The sequence below is a fragment of the Barbatula barbatula genome (assembly GCF_947034865.1).
Source record: "Barbatula barbatula genome assembly, chromosome: 22".
Lineage (NCBI taxonomy): Eukaryota > Metazoa > Chordata > Actinopteri > Cypriniformes > Nemacheilidae > Barbatula > Barbatula barbatula.
In genome coordinates, this window is record NC_136785.1 from 15,310,927 (window position 1) to 15,331,852 (window position 20,926).

The window sequence follows — 20,926 nt, forward strand, 5'->3', positions numbered from 1 at the left end:
GAGTGGTTTGGAAACCTTAACTCTTTTAAACCTGGGTATACCTTGAAACCGGTATTCGGCTCATGCCTAAAGGAGAGCAAAAGAACAGACAGGTTTTCCTCTCGTGCACGTGGTAAATGTAATAAGAGGTGTGTGGTAACACCAGAATGGCAGCTACCGCAGTGTAAACACCAAAAAAATGCTGGTGCTTAAATGCCGCAGGGCATATGACAAAGAACGAGAGGCGCCAAAACTGATGCATCAGCAATCTGAATTTAATGAGCCCACGCAAGAGGGTTACAAGGATCCCCTGCTAGACGACCTGCACCACCCCCCCATCCATCGTTTATAGCAGAACGACACATCCTTTAGACTAACGTAGGGTCAGAAGGTCTGAAGGGCATGTTGCCAGGCTGTGAATATGAGGTAATAAACAGCCGGTGTCCAGAGACATCGTCCTACGCACAAAGAACACACAGCGAATTGAGTTTCTGGACCACTCCATCAAGAGATGGTGGAAAGACTGGAGGGATTGCTGAAAGGAGAATACAGGCTAAGCTGAAACTACCCTTTAATGGGTCACTACATCATTCCTGTTTCAAAAGCCCAGATGCCAGTCACTGTTTGTCCGAGCAACATAAAACTTTGATTCTACTGTATGTGGTGATGGTAAGTGCTGTCCCTGTAGGATTTAAGGGATAGGGAATGCATTCATGTTGAGGATGAAAAAATGCTCATTTGAGGATCTATCTTCTTTCGGATTTTGCTGTGTTAAAGATGAAATCAGTCACTTTTTGGTTAACAATTATTTGGTGGCAGTTACTGAGCAAACACATAAACAACCCGTGTTAAAACGGTGTCCTTACCTTACAATACGCAAGATTATTTATAAGTTGAGCTAGAGCTCTTAGTAAGGGTTTCCAACGATTACAAAAACAAAATAATTGAGGTGAAATTATTCATATCTAGGGATGTAGAAATATCAAAACTCATTGTACGGTGCAATACTTAATATGCCAAATGATGACTTGGAAACGTGCCATATGCATCCTCTTTTCTTTATCCTCGAATCATAACTGTTGCTTAAAGGTATTATTTTATAGTATGAGATTGGTCAAAAGACATAAAAACCTCTTTAATAAAATAAAATGAACCTTTGCCGAAGGTATCATCTATTATTTTTTCCTAACATTCTCTATCATTCTCTCTTTCATAACTGTGTAAATTACTTTGTTCTGATGAACACAGCGAAAGGTATTTGGAAGATTGATAGCAATTTTCAAATACTCTGAAGACATCATTGACTGCCATAGTAGGAACAATGGTAGTCAAAGGTGCCCCAGAACTGTTTGTGTTCCTAAATTCTTCAAAATATCTCAACAGTGTTCAACAGAACAAAAAAAATATAATATACAATATCTTCTTGTTTCCTAATTTAAGATACTGAAGTGACGTGACAACAGCTAGAAAGTATAAAATCATTTTACCATTTTATATACCTTTACACATTTTTTAAATGTAGTAAAAAACTCAAAAATTATATAAACTGTAAATGTACAAGTTTGCTGTAAAATAGTGTGTAAACATGTTGGGACATAATTTTTACAGGATTTTTCAAAGTGTACCAGTGATCACTGTTTTCTATGGTGCATTGTGGGAATTTCTACGTAAATTCGTAAATGTTTCTGTGCACTATAGCCACTGTAAAAACGTCTCTCTAAAAATGTCTGACCTCTGTACCTTATTATCAACATACAAAGCCGATAAAAAAGACCCTGAATCTTCCAACAAGCAACAGTTGACCTCTCTGCTGATGGCCATTCTCTCCCACCCTGATATTGTGACTGTCGCTTATACAATAGGCAATTTCAAGGCAGCGAAATGACTAGATCCCGTGTCTCAAGAACAATAGAAATTGAGTTCCAGTGAATTCCACAAACACCTAGACATCTTGGCTCACAAACAAGATCCGATTAATGTCACCCATATGCACACGTATGCATATGGTTTCTTGTAAACACAAATGTATTCCTATGAGACACATAAAGAACAAAAGTGCTCACATCATATCATTTGCAGCATATGCAGGGTTAATACATGATCCAAAACACACGCAAAAACACACAATTCACAGACAAACCACGACAACAGAAGTTAACATTTTTGGCCTGTCACGGGATTCATTGAGCATTCAGATTCACCTGAATCCGTATGTTTTGCTGCAGCTCTGTGGGTTACTAGTAACATTCGGGTACTATATAGAGGCTCCATGAACCGCCATTGCTGTTGTTAAAAACGTTTCCAATGGCGTCTATGGAGTTGACGCAACTCTCTCTCTCTCTCAAAGGCTCTGGTTTACAAAGTTTGGCCTTACTTTTTGGGTGAACTATCCCTGTAAGCAACCATATAGCAATCCCTTAGAAACACCCTGCCAACCAAGATAAATCGTGAGGGAATCCTTAGCTTTGGCATGGATCACTATTTTTTTTATTTTCCAATACATGTTCATGGAAGCTATACTGCAAAGCATGATTTCTAAGGAAGTCAGAATCACAGTCAATAACATCTCAGTGCATGTTATTAATCCTCAGTAGGATACACCCCCTCTGTTTTTCACCATCTCTCTTTTCCCTTTTGAACTCGCAAGTGTCCCAAAGGAAGCAGCCCTATTTTAGGCTTCTGTTGGAGCTGGAGGAGGGGAGTATGCTGGAGTCGGTTCAATGTCTTTACATATCCTGCACAAAACCTATTGTACTTGATGCGTCTGCTTGTTTGTGGGCTAAACTGGGTCTTTATTTTTTTTAGCTTTGGATAAATGAGCAAAGTTTGGATACCTTACATGTGAACAAAAAGACAACTGATCCAAGGCAAGAAAAATATCACATTCAAACATATTTGAAATGAGCTTTATAAGCACCGCAGTTCATATCACAAAATTACTGTTGGAGTTCGATAAAACGTCTTTTCTTAAAACTACATGTAAAAAAATTATTTGTGCTTGCCGGAAAATTCTCATGAGGCATCTGGAGGGAAGGAGATGAGCCAGATAAGACTTCCAAGATCAGATGAAAGAAAAATCGCTCGGCAAGTGTCTCTATATCCCCATCAGTAAACCCGTCTCATTCTCACCTGCAGTCAACAGCCAAACCACCTTAAGTTCTCCATCTCACCATAATCATCACATCATCAATGTTCACGTTTACTCTCAGAAAGGTTTGGGAGTTATTTTGCTAACCCTTTACAATAAGGTGCTATTAGTTAACAACATTAGTAAATGCATTAGCAAACATTAGCTAACAATGAACAATTTCGTTTTTCAGCAACCTTGACAATGTTAGTTAATGTCAATACAGTTATTATACTTTAAAGATTTACTGTAGCCTATATACGATCTGCACAAAGATGATGATATAAGCTTGTGGACCAGAGCGTGGCAGGGTAAACACTTGTGCATTAAAACCGCTTTAAAAATGCATAAGTCATCATTTATTTATCCGATTGTCAAAACCACAGCAGCATCAGTGGCATGATGGGTCACGGCTCAAGCTGTGAGACCTACACATCTCAACCCATTGTTCGTAATGCTTTTGCAAACTCTGCGACTCTCTTGCAGGTGTAAATCTGAAGCTTTTCTGTGCTTTACCATTTATGTTCATTGCGTCCCACTGCATTATAGGCTAATAGGTTTTCCTTATCTTATAATATGCTATTAATAGTCTGTGATCTAATCATTTGTCTGCCTTTTATGTAAGAGTAATTTTGGCAGGCACACGCAGACGGCATGTTCAACAGGGGCTGATGTGACGAACGGGAGAGGAACATTTGCATTATTCACAGAGAATGATCGAGGGGAAATGAGAAGCGGAATATAGGACGTGCTTTTCTCTACATGAGAGGAGGTTAACTCGGGTCAGTGGACAAATACACACAGACATAATCGACACTTGGCACACTCCAAAATGCCGTTTACCTCAAAGTGAAACAAGTGACAATGTAAAAATAACTAAAGGATGAGTATAAAATAAGAAGCCAGCTCAAGCATTAAGACATTTCTACAAAATAAAATCGTTCAAAATCGGTGTGTTAAAAGTTGCCCATGTGTAGCCGGTCTGTGTGGGCCTCGAACTAGCATCAGAATGGGATACGGGCTCTCTAACAAGGATGCTAAAGACAGCAGTCCCTAGCGTCTATCGCTAGAGCATCTCTGTTGGTCGGGGAGAGAGGTTTACACACTGCACAGTTCTTCACTAGCTAGCCTCCATTACACATGCATGCATTAGACACGTAAAATTGCAAAAATGTAGGTGTCGGAAAAAATGATGCATTCTATCTTAAAGCTAATGCTCACCCAGACCTGCCTGAAACGCTTCTTGTAACCACACCCCCACAAATCTACGTCAGTTCATGGTGTGACTTGACTAAGACCGCCCAAATGTAAACGCCAGTAAGGTGGGCGTACCTATCAGTGCAATTGCTTCGGAACCTGTTGTTCCAAATACGGTAAGAGGCGTTACATTTCGGTCACACGCTTGCAGTAATCGACCAATCACTACACACTGGTTAACCGGCCAATCACAGCACACCTCGCTTTTCAGAGCGATAAGCACATTTTAAAGAGGCGGGGCAAAGAGGAGATAAAAACGGTATGTGGCAAATACAGCGTTTTGAACCGTAAATCGTGTATCCACAATGAATAACATCTAAAACAAACGATGATGTTCTTTTTACCTTTAAATTCACCGTGCAATCAAACAGGAAAATTTGAAGTGTTTCACGCAGTGTTTAATATAAATGACTTGCACACCATTATTTTTATTTAATTCATTTGCACTCGTAATCTTTAATCGTCAAAAACGTTAAGCTCCTCTCTCAACAACAACTCTTCACCGCATTACGTCAGCACCAAAAAAGAGGTGGGACTATACTGACCGTCCAATGGCCGCCTGGCATTTTTAGCCTTCGCCCTCCAGGACCACGTCACAACTTACCAATCAAAAAGGAAAAGGCCAAAATAAAGCCCCGCCCAACATTTTTTTTCTAAATTCAGAAGCCGTTTCACTCGGATACACGATACGGAAAAGAAGTCAATGGCAACTTCCGTTTCATGGTGACTTTAAATGTGGATTTTCGCTGCCGGGATGCCATCACATCTCTCTCAGTTTTCTCCGGCTTCAATCTTTGATTTATTCTTTCTCTCACCACCTCGTCTCCAACCAACCCCCATTCACGAATACGTCGCACCAGTCCTGTTGAAGGCTTCTTGTCTGAGCATGAGGAGGGCCGAAACTCGTCATCTGTCTATTGTCAGGAGGAGAAGAATGCCTTTACACTGTCAATATGATCTAGGCACTGGAAAACAAGCAAGAACTGTGTCCACGCACGATCCAAAATGCAACTGTGTGGAAAGAAAACACGACATGCTGATCTCCAGCACTGCGTAGAGATGAGAACAATTCCAGTAAAACATTTTGCTTAGATGTTAACTCCCTGCTCTTAAGGATTTGGTCTGCCATACTAATTCACCAGTAGAAAATCTTCTTAAGGTGTTAGTCTGTCTGCTCATCTATTTCAGTCCCAATAAAACACAACAAGCCTGTATTTCACGTTAGAGCATCTATGCACACCAGAAGGAAAAGCCAGCATCACTGACACACTTATACACACGCGTCTGTCCCTATAAAATGATGAGGGATGACTTTGTCAACACATTGAGATTTGTCTCCCTCTCATCATTTCGGGTTACCTTCAAATCGAGATCATTCATTCATGTTTTCATTCCTGTGCACCTGCGGAGGTGATGGCGAGTCTGATTCGTTTACCTTCGGTCGCATAGTTGTGGTCCCGGAGGAAGCTGTTGTTAATCTTGCGGGAGTCTATGTCCTCATCCATCGAGAAACGCGCTGGTTACACCGAGAGAAGAAGCAGAAAGGCGACGCGCCATCCATGATCCGCGTCCATGCGTTCAGCCCAGAGTCCGCCGCGCGACACGCGGACGCGCAGTCATGGTGAACAGAAATGAATCGGCGGCGGATCTTAAATCCCTCGGCTGGCAAACGACAAACCGAACGACGTGATTTAATGTAAAGTATACGAGACGCAAGACGCGTCCACGCTTTCGATCGAGCTGTTTCGGGAACCGTGTCGTGTGAGCGCGGTGAAGCACTGACGTGAACGCTCGTGTCGACGCGCCGCATTAGACTGGCGCGCTCGGTGACTCCTCCCGAGAGCGCGCACCGCCTGCGTCGGCATCACACCGGCGTGAGCACGCAAACGAGCGTGATGATGTGAAAAGTAGTTCATTAATGTATATAGATCATTTGTTTTTATATAATGTTATCGTGACGACACGGAGCATGGAAATGAAACTTCTTTTAAATTGTTACAGTTTTTAGTTGATCAACATTTAATATCCATCAAGCTGCTGTTGGTTTGTTTTGATTTGAGCCATAATAACTCAAAAACACACCTCACTAACACAACACAATAAAACATATTAACATAATAAAAACTGGATATTTTCTCTCTTTTGGGAACCAAACTCTTCATTTTCGTAATAATAAAACAAAACTAATTTCAATGCAAATCTGCATAAAGTTAGATTTTAAAATCACGATACAGTATTTTATACAGTATTGTATGCAAAGTCCTTTTAGTCTTACTTTACGTATCTTTTACATGTATGTATTTGGCAGGTGCTCTTATCCAAAGCAACTCACTGTGCATTCAAGATATATATATATATATATCATATTAAATATGTTCAGAGCGGGGCGAGAAGAACCGGCTACACATGGGCAACTTTTAACACACCAAAGACAGAAAAACATGTATTCGCGCCTTGTGACCTCTTTAAGGCTTTTCAGACATTTTTCCAATATTTTAAACGGTTTTATTTCTTAGAAATGTCTAAATGCTTGAGCAGGCTTCTTATTTTATACTCATCTTTTAGTTACTTTGAGGTAAATGGCATTTTGGAGTGTGCCAAGTGTGTATTTGGCCACTGACCTGATAGTTTTATATTAACAGACGGAACGAGTTATTTAACACGTCGCTGCCCTTAAATTTCACTGGAAAGGAATCCAATCCATTCTCTAAGATCCTCAACAATACCCAGTATAAAAGATTACGCCCCAGATCTTTTCTTACAGTTTACCACCACTTAAAAATCCCCACGTCCCAATCCTATTACGCGACACTAAGGGCAGAGTGAACTCTTCTCTACCTCAAATCCCTTTAATTATGAGATAACAGGGCACGCCAACCCCCCGGACGATATCTTGATACCAGTTCTGGTGGAATTACAGATGACTCTTTCTGTTCACTCAAGAGAGGTTTCAACTTAGTCATAGGCTTACAGTAGAAACCTGATGATAAGTCATGCACATTCACTATTCCAGGTTAAATATGTAATATATGTACTATGATATTGCAGTGTTAAATACAATATAGAGTGATTCAGACAACTGGCGAATGTACATTTTGGCATTAACATCTCCTTCTTTTGTATATCAGTCCTTCCACACCTTTCTCTCTCTCAAACACACACATACACACACACGTGAGGTTATGGGGCGTGTTGGGGGAAGCTGGAGGAGGCTCAGATCAATAGTGTTCCTGCTTTAATTAACACTCCTCCATTCAGGACACACACACCAGCAGCAGTCTGCCAACTCTATCACGAGGCAGTGGGTTATGCGTGCGTGTGTGTGTGTGTGTGCAAGAAAAGTCCTCAAATCCTCATGACCTCAATTTTACCCTCAGGTCTGTTGTCACTATATAACAGTCCTTATAATTGTCCTTATGTTGTTCCAATTCCTTACATTGTTTCCTCATTTGTAAGTCGCTTTGGATAAAAGCTGCTAAATGACTTAAATGTAAATGTAATAGGTAATCTGTGCATGTCAGATTGCACTGAAATGTGTGCTTGTCCTTCATTCGCTAGAAAAGCTGTTGTTGACTATTGAGCTGAGCCATTACCAAAGCACGAAGGATGCCCTAGTTTTGTCTTCATGCCTTAACCATCAGCCTCGTGGGTGACCACCCTCGAACATTTTGCACCTGTGCAGTTGCTTTCCTAAGAACATCTTCATTATTTTCACTTGAATATACACAACATAAAATATATTCACAAAATATATTATTATAATATTGGTTTCATTATCGTAATATATTTCTATTATGTTTCTCTACTGCAGGGAGAAAATACACTATTTTATCGATTTAATGCACGTATCTGTCTGTACTGGAGAATTTCTAATACTAGAAATATATGTGCATGTATATGTGAACGTGAGAAAGTGAAAAAAGTCATTAGAAATATACTGTATGTGCTTCATGTATATGAATGAATCGCATTTTTAAAAAAAATCTTCTTGGTGCTAGCAACACAAGGTCGGCACAAGGGTTTTGATTCCCAGGAGACACACAAACTGATCAAAAATATAGAATCCACTATAGTCACCTGGGATTAAGGCGTCTGCTAAATGCAAGTGCCAAAGACATTAAAACAGAAACAATAGCTTCAGTATGAATTCTAAACGGCAAGATATGCTAAGGTAGAAAATACATCCAAACATTATACGGAATTGATTGCATATGTGAATAATATGTAATGCACACTGCATATTTATTATGTGTTTTATGTTAAACTGCATGCATACAGTATAGTTAAGTCAATGGCGTCACAAAAGGATACGGTCACATTTGTACAGATGGATACAGTGCAGAAAGAAGATCGAACTGTTTAGGCTCCATCTAACAAAAACGCTGAACCATATGTCCTGAACAGTCACAGTCAATATGTTCTGCTTATGGCAGACATCACTGACACACAAATCCATTGGCTAGTTTTCTTTCATTGTCTCATTTGATGCTAAATCAATTGTCAGAGTTTGGCAGACATCTGAGTTTTGCCAGCAGCTGTCCGTCGCCACTGTGATAGCCTGCTTTACATTTAGAAAAACTACATTCAGCAAAAACACAAATGCATTAAATTAAAAAGTGCAGACCGGGTGCATGGTCAAGCAAAGTGAGCTTGTAATAAATGTACATGTCATTTTCTACAAGTCCTTTAAAGGTCCCATGTGAGATTTTCTGGAAGATGTATTGACAGAAATGCAATATAATGGACATAACCATGTGTTCAGAGGTGTAAAAAAAACTTAAATAATGAAGCGTTATGTTTTTATTATCTTAGAATGAGCTGTTTCTATCTACATACACCGCGGGTCCCATTGCATGGAATTCAAGATGTTGTTGGACAAACTGCTCTACAGAGCGGGTTTCATAAATACGTTATGTCCTTCAGCAAAGAAGCGGAAACGTGACAACATCTTAGTCCTGTGTCAGCCACCGTAGTGCTTCAAAAGAGAGGCGTGGAGTGAGCCTTTGGTTGCAATTCACAACCTAACCACTAGATGCGACTAAAATCTCCACATCGCTCCTTTAAAATCTGTGTGTAGGAACTTGGAACATACATTTCATGTCATTAACCTGCCAGAGTCTTTCATACAAAACACCATGTAGTAATTCAAGGCACAAATTCCTTGAGATTCGAAGCCATGACATCGACATACGTAGCTGGTGTCATGCTCTACCAGTTGAGCTACAGGAGCAGGTCAATGACTAAGATCAACAGATCTGACAACCAGAGATGCCATGTGGCTCGCCTCCGTTGCTTCTAAACGCTGACCCGTTGTCCTCAACATCCGTCACTCTTCGCGCAGAGATCCACTCTTCCGTGGATCAGGCAGACAGCTCATAGCGGGAACCTCCGCTCCCCCGCCGGACCCACTGAGTCTGAGCCAGTGTAACCATGACGATGAGAACACACATCTGTCCATCTGTCCATCTGTCATCAATATATTTCCATTTGTTTAAAGCTCGAGGTCTGAGGGTTGAATAACAGATTCAACTTAAGAATCCTGAACATGGCTGTTGAATTATTAATGGGAGGAAGCATCTTAACAAGGCATTGATGGTGATGAAATAGTAATGAGGTGACCCTTACTATATTCAGTGATCAGGTGGCATGAACCCAGAGGTGTGGGGTCTTCGTCTCACGGGTTATTATGACTATACATGTATGAATTGACTTTAACCGGATGTTTTTAAAACACTGTTTCAATTAAAAACGGAAGAATATTGTTTATACCGCCACACAATGTTATTGAAATGCTTGTTTAACGTTACTGCAAGAACGTTTTGGTTCATTTTGAGGGAACTTCGAAAGAACGTTCACTGCTAGCTAAGATGTCGTTCTCCTTTGCGGTTGTCAGTTAATAAGAATAACGATGGCCATCTGTGCTGCGAGATACAGAGGATGCCAAGGCATACGTAAACACGAGCGTGCACGAACGCACGTGTCTCGTTCACGTCGTCTGAAGTGTCACAGATCTGGCAGTCCAAATGTTTATTGAGGCCTAAAATGACAGGAGTTCAGGACGGAGGCAGCGATGCAGAAACACGACCACCTGGCGTCCCACACATCTGTTCATCATCACAGTGCTGGGCAAACAAAACATTGTCAGCTGGCGCCCTCCACTGGCCAACTCTAAACATTACACCTGTTGTCTATTGTATGAGCCTCTTATCTATTGTGAATGGATTCATTATGACGATGCTGTATATTTATTTTTGTATGACGATCGCATTTCTTACAGCATATTTATTTTGTCTGTGTTTTTCATGGATTTGATGGAAGAACCGAATAGGAAATGAGCTTCTGAAATGAGGCATGCAGGGAGACGACCTGCTGCTGTGAGGTTCAGTTATTGATGGAACTCTCCAGATCTCTGTGCAGAACAACAGCAGTCAAATTATAACAGATCATTTTCTGTTTCCCATAAAGCTAGAAGAATTATGTTTAGATAAATAGAAAACTAAAGTGTATCTCACTGTAAGCAAAAGCAATGTGAGAATATGATGTGTTCTAAGCAATACCACAGTCAAATGTGTACAGCTGCTTTGTAACAATGAAAATTGTAAAAAGCGCTATATAAATAAAGCTGACTTGACTTGACATGTATTTACATTTATTTGTATGTGATAACCTCGATCACAGTTTTCATGTTTCTTGTCATGCTGTCAGTCTTTGACATTGATGTTGGACGACTTAGTCACTCCAGAGGTTTGATTTTGTTGAAATTCAACAGACACTGAACTGGAATATCCACAATACATCCAGAAATGATGTATTGAAATGATCATTTTTTTCCGCGGCTCTTATGAATTAACCTAGATTTTTCCCAAAACCCAAATGAGGCTAAATAAACCATCGCCAGCTTGTTTTCATCATGTCTGTCCATCATCGGTTGCCCCTCGTGCATATATAACGCCCCTACAATGCAAATCCCACGGTTGACCCCAGCTCGTTCATCCCGACCCATATTTACAACCCATTACTGTTCACACAGCTACATCAAGGGATTGTGACGCGTCTTGTAGATGCATAACAATTGAGTATCAGGTGCACAGCGTAACCGATGAACAACATACAGCATTAGGCAACCCAGCTGTAGTACCCATTTTGATTCAGATGTGTGGCATAACCTCCCCGCAGACAAGCTCAATTCAAATCCAGCTTTGGGTCTCTATGAACAAGACACTCCCTCTAAAAGTGTCTCTTTGATCCATAAAGCAATGATTCAGCGTCAACAGCGTCCTTTGGGGTCCTAAACCAGACAAGCACATATCAGCGGCCATGCAGCGAAACTATAGAGAGCTTGCAGAAAGAAAAGTCAATGGGATTGTCTAGACAGCAGTCCTGCCTTTACTGTCCAACAAGAAGCCACGAGACCAAGAAGATCTGACAGACTTATGGCTGGAGGAATCATGGCGCCAGTCATTCCAAGGGACCTGATTGTGCACTGTCAGCTTCACACGGCACACCTAATGTTCTTGAATTAATCCATTGAATTAAGGTGTCCTTAATTTCTCTCTTAAGTGCAAAATGTTGACTTTGTTGCATTCTAAACCTATGAAAAATGTACTGTATGTGGGCGAGAACCCTTTAGAAGACGAATAAACACGAATGAAATAATGGTAATAATAAACGTCTCTAAAAATCTATGCTGAATGTTACTCTAACATGAAATGTCATTTGGGAAACATTATGACAACATATAGCATTAATGAATTGTTTTCAGAAGAAAATGCTTACGTTAAACGGTCATCTCCAGATGTTTGTGTCCTATTAGGGAATAGACAAAAGGCACATTGCATGAAATGAAAGGCTTAATAGAGACTGGCTGCTACAATACTGGATTCCTCCCAAATGATGCATCATGACACAAAAAGAAGTGCCATTTTGACTGATGTCCATTTAAATCTAATCTTTACAGAAACTGTGGATGAAGTCTGGTCTGCATGCTCAAAGCAGGTGGACCCTTAAGATTCACATGCAGCCATGCAAGACTAATCCATCTAATCTTAATCCCACGGCAGGGAAAACAAGAGAGCCAAACCTAAAATCTTTGAATGTCATTGCATTAGATGACAAAATATCAAAGTAAATGGCAAAATAAGTTATTTTCTTTGATAGGATTCCTAAAATGATTTTTAAAGGGGCCATGCAACAGTGTTTCATGCACTCTGAGTTCTTTACAATGTTAAACGTCTGCTGATCAACTTGTCAAAAATGACTTGGATGTATGACGTAGTATTTCTATGCTCTGAAAGTTTCTTACGAACATGAAAATTAGTTTCGTAACAACTTTTCTCGGTCCCTTATTGGGCAATTCTCCCGGAAAAGCGTCAACAGACGAGTGAGGAAGACCCGCTTACCATCAAGACTGCACTGTGTGCACTGGATGTTATATAAACGGTGGATTTAACGCTGGATTTGGAGCTGGATCGATGGAGCGGTCCCAGTGCTAAAAGATACCGGACATGAACCGGTGAGTGAAACTAAGTCACGTGTCTGTGTTTTGTTGACAATCCGCGTGTACGTGCATAATGTAAACAACAGGAATTTATAGTAGATCAATTGTTATGCAGGGATAATGCAATGATGTATTGTGCGCTCGTGATTTAGTTCCTCCCTGCGCACCCCAGGAGATCGTATTTTTCAGAAAGTAATTGTACAGCTGTATCTATCTTTTATAAAAGTGATCAAACTAAAGACTCTTGGAAGATACGAAGTATGCAATACTACTCTACGGGTACTCAAGATTAATATGAGATTGGCTCGATGTATGATGTCGATTAGCTTTAATCGATGTATGATGTTTGAATCAAATTCACAAAGGTGTCCTGACACGGGTGATCTTAATCGCATGGACATATTCCACTACATTTAACAAACTGTACTCTTTTCTATATTTTCTATATTTACATCAGATGATAAATGTAGTGCGTGATAGTGATTTGTTTGTGATAGTTATCGATCACTGTGTCTGTAAGCTCAAAAAGCTTCCTTTTATCAACAAAAAGTGACCAAAATGCATGAATAGTTGCACAAAGAGTTGCGAGGTACCCAAAATCATTCTGTTTGACCTTGAGCAAATACTTCCTCGTGAACAATCCGACTCCTTAAAAAGTGTTAGACCTTAATAGGGATGCTCCGATCCACCTTTTTTGCTTCCGATACCGATTCCGATACCTGAGATTCAGTATCGGCCGATACCGAGTACCGATCCGATACTAAGGTAAAAATTTTAAAGTGCACAATTACTTAATAAACTATGTGCATTGCTGTGCAAGACATCAGGCTCGACTTAACATAAATTTCCTGACCCCGTAAAACAAAATAACAAACTAATGATTCACAAATTTAGTAAATAGTTTATTAAACCAGCACCGGTGCAAAACAAATGAAAAATAAAACAAAAGTGTTCACTATCTTATGACAGAAGACATTCAAAATTAAAGTGCAAATTAAGCAGCTGAATATAACAACAGCTTCACTAGCTTGATAAACGGGTATAAATAAATGGAAACAAAATCTCTTAATCATTTTTAAGAAAGTGCAAAAATAATTAAAAAATCAATTCGCAAAAAAGCTGCTGAAATTGAGCAAAAAAGTAATAGCTTTACTGCTTTAGATATTCAAAATAACATGAATCAGATCTTTTTAATGCTTTAGTCACTAAAGCAAAGTCCACTTAACTAAACTAAAGTTTAGTGACAATAAAATTTAACATCCAACACAGAAACAGATGAATAAAACGCTAGCTTCCCTAGCTGAGTAAAACTGCACATTTTTGTTGCATTTAACGTGGCATTTTGTGGCACAAAATTCTCATCCAACCAGTGTGCGGTTAAACTTAAAAGCGACACGGTGGACACGTCGCAGCTCGAGATATCTGTTGTAAAACTCACCGCATTGACATCTTTAATTTTTTCGGATATGTGTTTGCTTTTTGACTTTCCGGTACAGTTCAAGGTAGAGTTAAATATTTACGCTTCGGCGTGTCGTACTGCGGCTCCAGGTGGTTTATAAGGAGTCTGAAGCCATTATTCGCAACGACGGACAGCGGTTGCCCATCCATAACAATGAAAGCGGTGGAACTTATTGGCGTAGCTGTTTTAAAATAACTCCAAATGACAGATATTTTGGCTCGCTCCATGCTGTTCGCTGCTCACTTGTTCACGTGCACTACGTACAGAGCATGTTGCTAGCGTATGATGTCGCACGTTGCTAGCGTATGATGTCGCACGTTGCTAGCGTATGATGTCACACGTTGCTAGCGTATGGTGTCACACGTTGCGCAAAGCACAGCCGCCCACGAGAGAGTTTAAGCGCCGGTGTCTCCATGAACTTTTACATCGTCTAGCAAAAATTTTATGTCAGATCGGGTATCGGTGACAAATTGCACCGATACCCGATCTAGAATTTTATTACGTATCGACGCCGATACCCGATACGAATATCGGATCGGAGCATCCCTAGACCTTAATATAGAGTCAGACCTAGTGAAACAATGATGTGTTCAGAGTCAGAAGGTCATGTAGGTTTGTTTTCTTGGAGAAGAGCTTGTTTTCCTTTTTGCATAGAAGTTGGAAAGTTAGGTGCATTTTTGTACGTCGCGTGCGTATTCAAGGGGATTTTGCACAATTTAAGTTACGGTACAGTAATCTCTGCTTTAACTGTTGATCAAAAATATTTTATTTAATTTTAATTTTGCTAGAGATTTTAGAAATATCTGTCTTCCCACAGTTGATAGGACTGCCCGGAGGTGATAGTACGGTGGCCCAGTAGTCCACAGCAAAACAAAATTAAAAAGCAAATATAGGTTCACAACACAACGGAATAAAGCCACAACACAACGGAATAAAGCCACAACACAACGGAATAAAGCCACAACACAAATGAATCGAGTCACAACACAACGGAATAAAGCCACAACACAAATGAATCGAGTCACAACACAACGGAATAAAGCCAAAACACAAATGAATCGAGTTCCAACACAATGGAACAAAGCCACAACACACATGAATCGAGTCACAACACAACGGAATAAAGCCAAAACACAAATGAATCGAGTCACAACACAACGGAATAAAGCCAAAACACAAATGAATCGAGTCACAACACAACGGAATAAAGCCACAACACAAATGAATCGAGTCACAACACAACGGAATAAAGCCACAACACAAATGAATCGAGTCACAACACAACGGAATAAAGCCACAACACAAATGAATCGAGTCACAACACAACGGAATAAAGCCACAACACAAATGAATCGAGTCACAACACAACGGAATAAAGCCACAACACACATGAATCGAGTCACAACACAACGGAACAAAGCCACAACACAAATGAATCGAGTCACAACACAACGGAATAAAGCCAAAACACAAATGAATCGAGTCACAACACAACGGAATAAAGCCACAACACAAATGAATCGAGTCACAACACAACGGAATAAAGCCACAACACAAATGAATCGAGTCACAACACAACGGAATAAAGCCACAACACAAATGAATCGAGTCACAACACAACGGAATAAAGCCACAACACAAATGAATCGAGTCACAACACAACGGAATAAAGCCAAAACACAAATGAATCGAGTCACAACACAACGGAACAAAGCCAAAACACAAATGAATCGAGTCACAACACAACGGAATAAAGCCACAACACAAATGAATCGAGTCACAACACAACGGAATAAAGCCACAACACAAATGAATCGAGTCACAACACAACGGAATAAAGCCACAACACAAATGAATCGAGTCACAACACAACGGAACAAAGCCAAAACACAAATGAATCGAGTCACAACACAACGGAATAAAGCCACAACACAAATGAATCGAGTCACAACACAACGGAACAAAGCCACAACACAAATGAATCGAGTCACAACACAACGGAATAAAGCCAAAACACAAATGAATCGAGTCACAACACAACGGAATAAAGCCACAACACAAATGAATCGAGTCACAACACAACGGAATAAAGCCACAACACAAATGAATCGAGTCACAACACAACGGAACAAAGCCAAAACACAAATGAATCGAGTCACAACACAACGGAATTAAGCCACAACACAAATGAATCGAGTCACAACACAACGGAATAAAGCCACAACACAAATGAATCGAGTCACAACACAACGGAATAAAGCCACAACACAAATGAATCGAGTCACAACACAACGGAACAAAGCCAAAACACAAATGAATCGAGTCACAACACAACGGAATAAAGCCACAACACAAATGAATCGAGTCACAACACAACGGAATAAAGCCAAAACACAAATGAATCGAGTCACAACACAACGGAATAAAGCCAAAACACAAATGAATCGAGTCACAACACAACGGTATAAAGCCACAACACAAATGAATCGAGTCACAACACAACGGAATAAAGCCACAACACAAATGAATCGAGTCACAACACAACGGAACAAAGCCAAAACACAAATGAATCGAGTCACAACACAACGGAATAAAGCCACAACACAAATGAATCGAGTCACAACACAACGGAACAAAGCCAAAACACAAATGAATCGAGTCACAACACAACGGAATAAAGCCACAACACACATGAATCGAGTCACACAACACAACGGAATAAAGCCACAACACACATGAATCGAGTCACACAACACAACGGAATAAAGCCACAACACAAATGAATCGAGTCACAACACAACGGAACAAAGCCAAAACACAAATGAATCGAGTCACAACACAACGGAACAAAGCCACAACACAAATGAATCGAGTCACAACACAACGGAATAAAGCCACAACACAAATGAATCGAGTCACAACACAACGGAATAAAGCCACAACACAAATGAATCGAGTCACAACACAACGGAATAAAGCCAAAACACAAATGAATCGAGTCACAACACAACGGAATAAAGCCAAAACACAAATGAATCGAGTCACAACACAACGGAACAAAGCCAAAACACAAATGAATCGAGTCACAACACAACGGAACAAAGCCACAACACAAATGAATCGAGTCACAACACAACGGAATAAAGCCAAAACACAAATGAATCGAGTCACAACACAACGGAATAAAGCCACAACACAAATGAATCGAGTCACAACACAACGGAACAAAGCCACAACACAAATGAATCGAGTCACAACACAACGGAATAAAGCCACAACACAAATGAATCGAGTCACAACACAACGGAACAAAGCCACAACACAAATGAATCGAGTCACAACACAACGGAATAAAGCCACAACACACATGAATCGAGTCACAACACAACGGAATAAAGCCACAACACAAATGAATCGAGTCACAACACAACGGAACAAAGCCACAACACAAATGAATCGAGTCACAACACAACGGAATAAAGCCAAAACACAAATGAATCGAGTCACAACACAACGGAATAAAGCCAAAACACAAATGAATCGAGTCACAACACAACGGAACAAAGCCAAAACACAAATGAATCGAGTCACAACACAACGGAATAAAGCCACAACACAAATGAATCGAGTCACAACACAACGGAATAAAGCCACAACACAAATGAATCGAGTCACAACACAACGGAATAAAGCCACAACACAAATGAATCGAGTCACAACACAACGGAATAAAGCCACAACACAAATGAATCGAGTCACAACACAACGGAATAAAGCCACATCACAAATGAATCGAGTCACAACACAACGGAATAAAGCCACAACACAAATGAATCGAGTCACAACACAACGGAATAAAGCCACAACACAAATGAATCGAGTCACAACACAACGGAATAAAGCCACAACACAAATGAATCGAGTCACAACACAACGGAATAAAGCCAAAACACAAATGAATCGAGTCACAACACAACGGAATAAAGCCAAAACACAAATGAATCGAGTCACAACACAACGGAACAAAGCCACAACACAAATGAATCGAGTCACAACACAACGGAATAAAGCCACAACACAAATGAATCAAGTCACAACACAACGGAACAAAGCCACAACACAAATGAATCGAGTCACAACACAACGGAATAAAGCCACAACACAAATGAATCGAGTCACAACATTCCGTTGTGTTGTGGCTTTATTTCGTTTTGTTGTGGCTTGATTGCGTTGTGTTGTGGCTTTTTTCTATTGTGTTGTGGCTTTATTCAGTTGTGTTGTGGCTTTATTCCGTTTTGTTGTGGATTGATTGCGTTGTGTTGTGAACTTATATTTGCTTTTTAAATTTCGTTTTGCTGTGCACTAGTGGGCCACCGTATGATAGGTTCTCCATTCAAACCCCATCTGTCGGTTCGACACAACACAGATTTCCTTGTAAGATTTCAGATTGGTGTGTTGTTTTCTATTGTTTGGTAAAGAATCAGCGATTTTTATATACGATTTTATTTTTACATACAAGGAACTTGGCATCACATTTGCATCATCATATTTTGTGATGCAATCCAAATAGCCCCATGATATGGCTGACATTGCAAGCGCATCAGAAAAACAGTCTGCAACCAAGCACAGCACCACGAGGAGTGACTGTCAAACATGTCTTATAATAAACACACGTTCACAAACAGATATCTCTGACAGATCCTGTGAAGACGGCATCTGTGTGTGATGCTCACATCTCATGAAAATAAGCTCAGCACTTACCGAAACAGAGTCGAAACAGAGCGTCAAATAAATTTGACATTCATCTCCAAGCAAATATTGTGAACATGTTTTGTGGCGGTGTTTTAACTCAAATCAATAATTTGTGATTGTCTTTCCACTCCTCCAGTCCTTTCATATTGTTGTTATTTTTTGTAATTGTATTATCTATCGCCTCCAAAGCTACAGTATGTGTGTTGTTACACTCACTCTAGAAAAATTGCCTTTTTTGTGACGTTTCAGCCATTGTCAAAGTCTTCATCAAACATCAAGAACAATTATTACACTTATTATTTTATACAAACTTACAATCAGGTGTTTTCTACAGGTGTCATGTACAGTTAGCCGGTTGTTATGGCAGAAATAAGCCTTGACAGTGTCATCACACTGAAGCGGGTTATGTCTAGATAACCACCGGATGCTTGTACATATACACCGCTACTTGCCACATGAGAAAAAACTGGACAAGAAATGTGAATTTGAAATATTTTATTATTACCGAATGCAGAACTTCCGCAAGGAAAAGCCGTTTACTTTCGGTTTTAAGGTAAGAAACGACATTCAAAGGTGTCAAACAGGCAATTTGGTTTGTAAATATAATGTAATATATGTTATTAAAAGATATATTTATATTCAATTTGTCAAAAAAAACCTGTCTAAATGATTTGCTGCATCCGGGTTACCGTGCTTTATTAGTTTTGAGAGGTTGTTATCTGGGAATAACGAACCTGCAAATGTTGCGACTGGCCAATCAGAATCAAGCATTCCAACGAGCCGAGTAATAATGATTTTATTCATTACTGGAGTGGCTTTCTAAAAAGATGAAAGAAGAAAAGAACAAGGCGTTAATAAAGCAATGTATCGTAAGTAAGAATCCAAAAACTTTCCCTGGGGCCCACATTATTATCTCATCCCTGACCAATTCTTTCAACTTCAATATCAATTTCTAAATGAAAAAACTCACTGAATGGTGGTTGAGGAGAATATGTGGTAATGAACTATAAAGAATACCTCCTTTTAGCAACTCAAGTCATAACTGGATCAAGTAAATGTTCTCTTTGAACTTCTTTCTGGGCTATAAATGGGCTATTTGTTTTATCAAGAACCTGGAAACTAGAAGCACCTTAGTGCCTATACCTGAAGAACGAGAATTTATTACAAAAGTTACAAAGTTACAATACAACAATGCACACAATGTTCAGTAGTACTAACATCATGTGGAACGAACAACGACTAAACATCAAATGATACTAGCACTGTTCTTCTATATTTACAGTATTATTTAAAAATTCTCTGGACTTAAAGCTAAGCATTTCCTTACGTGTTTATATACTCGCATACAATAGCTACATGTCCTATCTTGCATCTTTTAACTTGCTCTGCCCTAGTTTCTCCCACAGATGCTGAAACTGCTAAAACGTGTCCCGTTCCTAGAAATGATTTGGTTCGTCCAATCTGATTTCTTTAAACTGTTCTCCTTTCCATCCTTCCACTCCACTCACTCACGATTGACAGCGTCATGCAACCGCTCACACATATGAGCATATAACATTATGTCTAAATGTAGTTTTATTTGTCTTTCTGAAAGTTTTGATGCGAAATGAAAATTTACTGAGTGCACCCTCACACATTAAACATGTTGTGTATTGTGGTTTAATGATAAAATATGATTTCAAGGTCAAATCAGTCTTCAATTTATGATAAACTATTATAAATCCTTTAAATGGGCTTTTGTATTTTAGGCCAAAATCAGTGATACAATCTCAACACAATAGACATAACTTTAACGGTAAAATTGTTGTTTTAATTGTTGTGTGAAACCTGCCTTATACTGTACATAAGGAATACT

General features: G+C 39.6%; 1 protein-coding gene across 3 annotated transcripts in view; it reads right to left on the bottom strand.

The window, feature by feature from the left end:
• Window positions 1-20,926, bottom strand: part of ppp2r2bb (protein phosphatase 2, regulatory subunit B, beta b) — a 51,051-nt gene that overhangs the window by 25,458 nt on the left and 4,667 nt on the right. The window contains exon 1 of one of the 3 annotated variants that reach the window (XM_079486769.1): window positions 5,799-6,277. The exons of 1 other annotated variant lie outside the window; for it this stretch is intronic. In XM_079486769.1, the coding sequence (XP_079342895.1) occupies window positions 5,799-5,868 (70 nt within the window). In that variant the 5' untranslated portion in view covers window positions 5,869-6,277. Of the gene's footprint in view, window positions 1-5,798; window positions 6,278-20,926 lie in introns of those variants that run through there. One more of the 3 variants, XM_079486770.1, reaches the window with a different exon arrangement.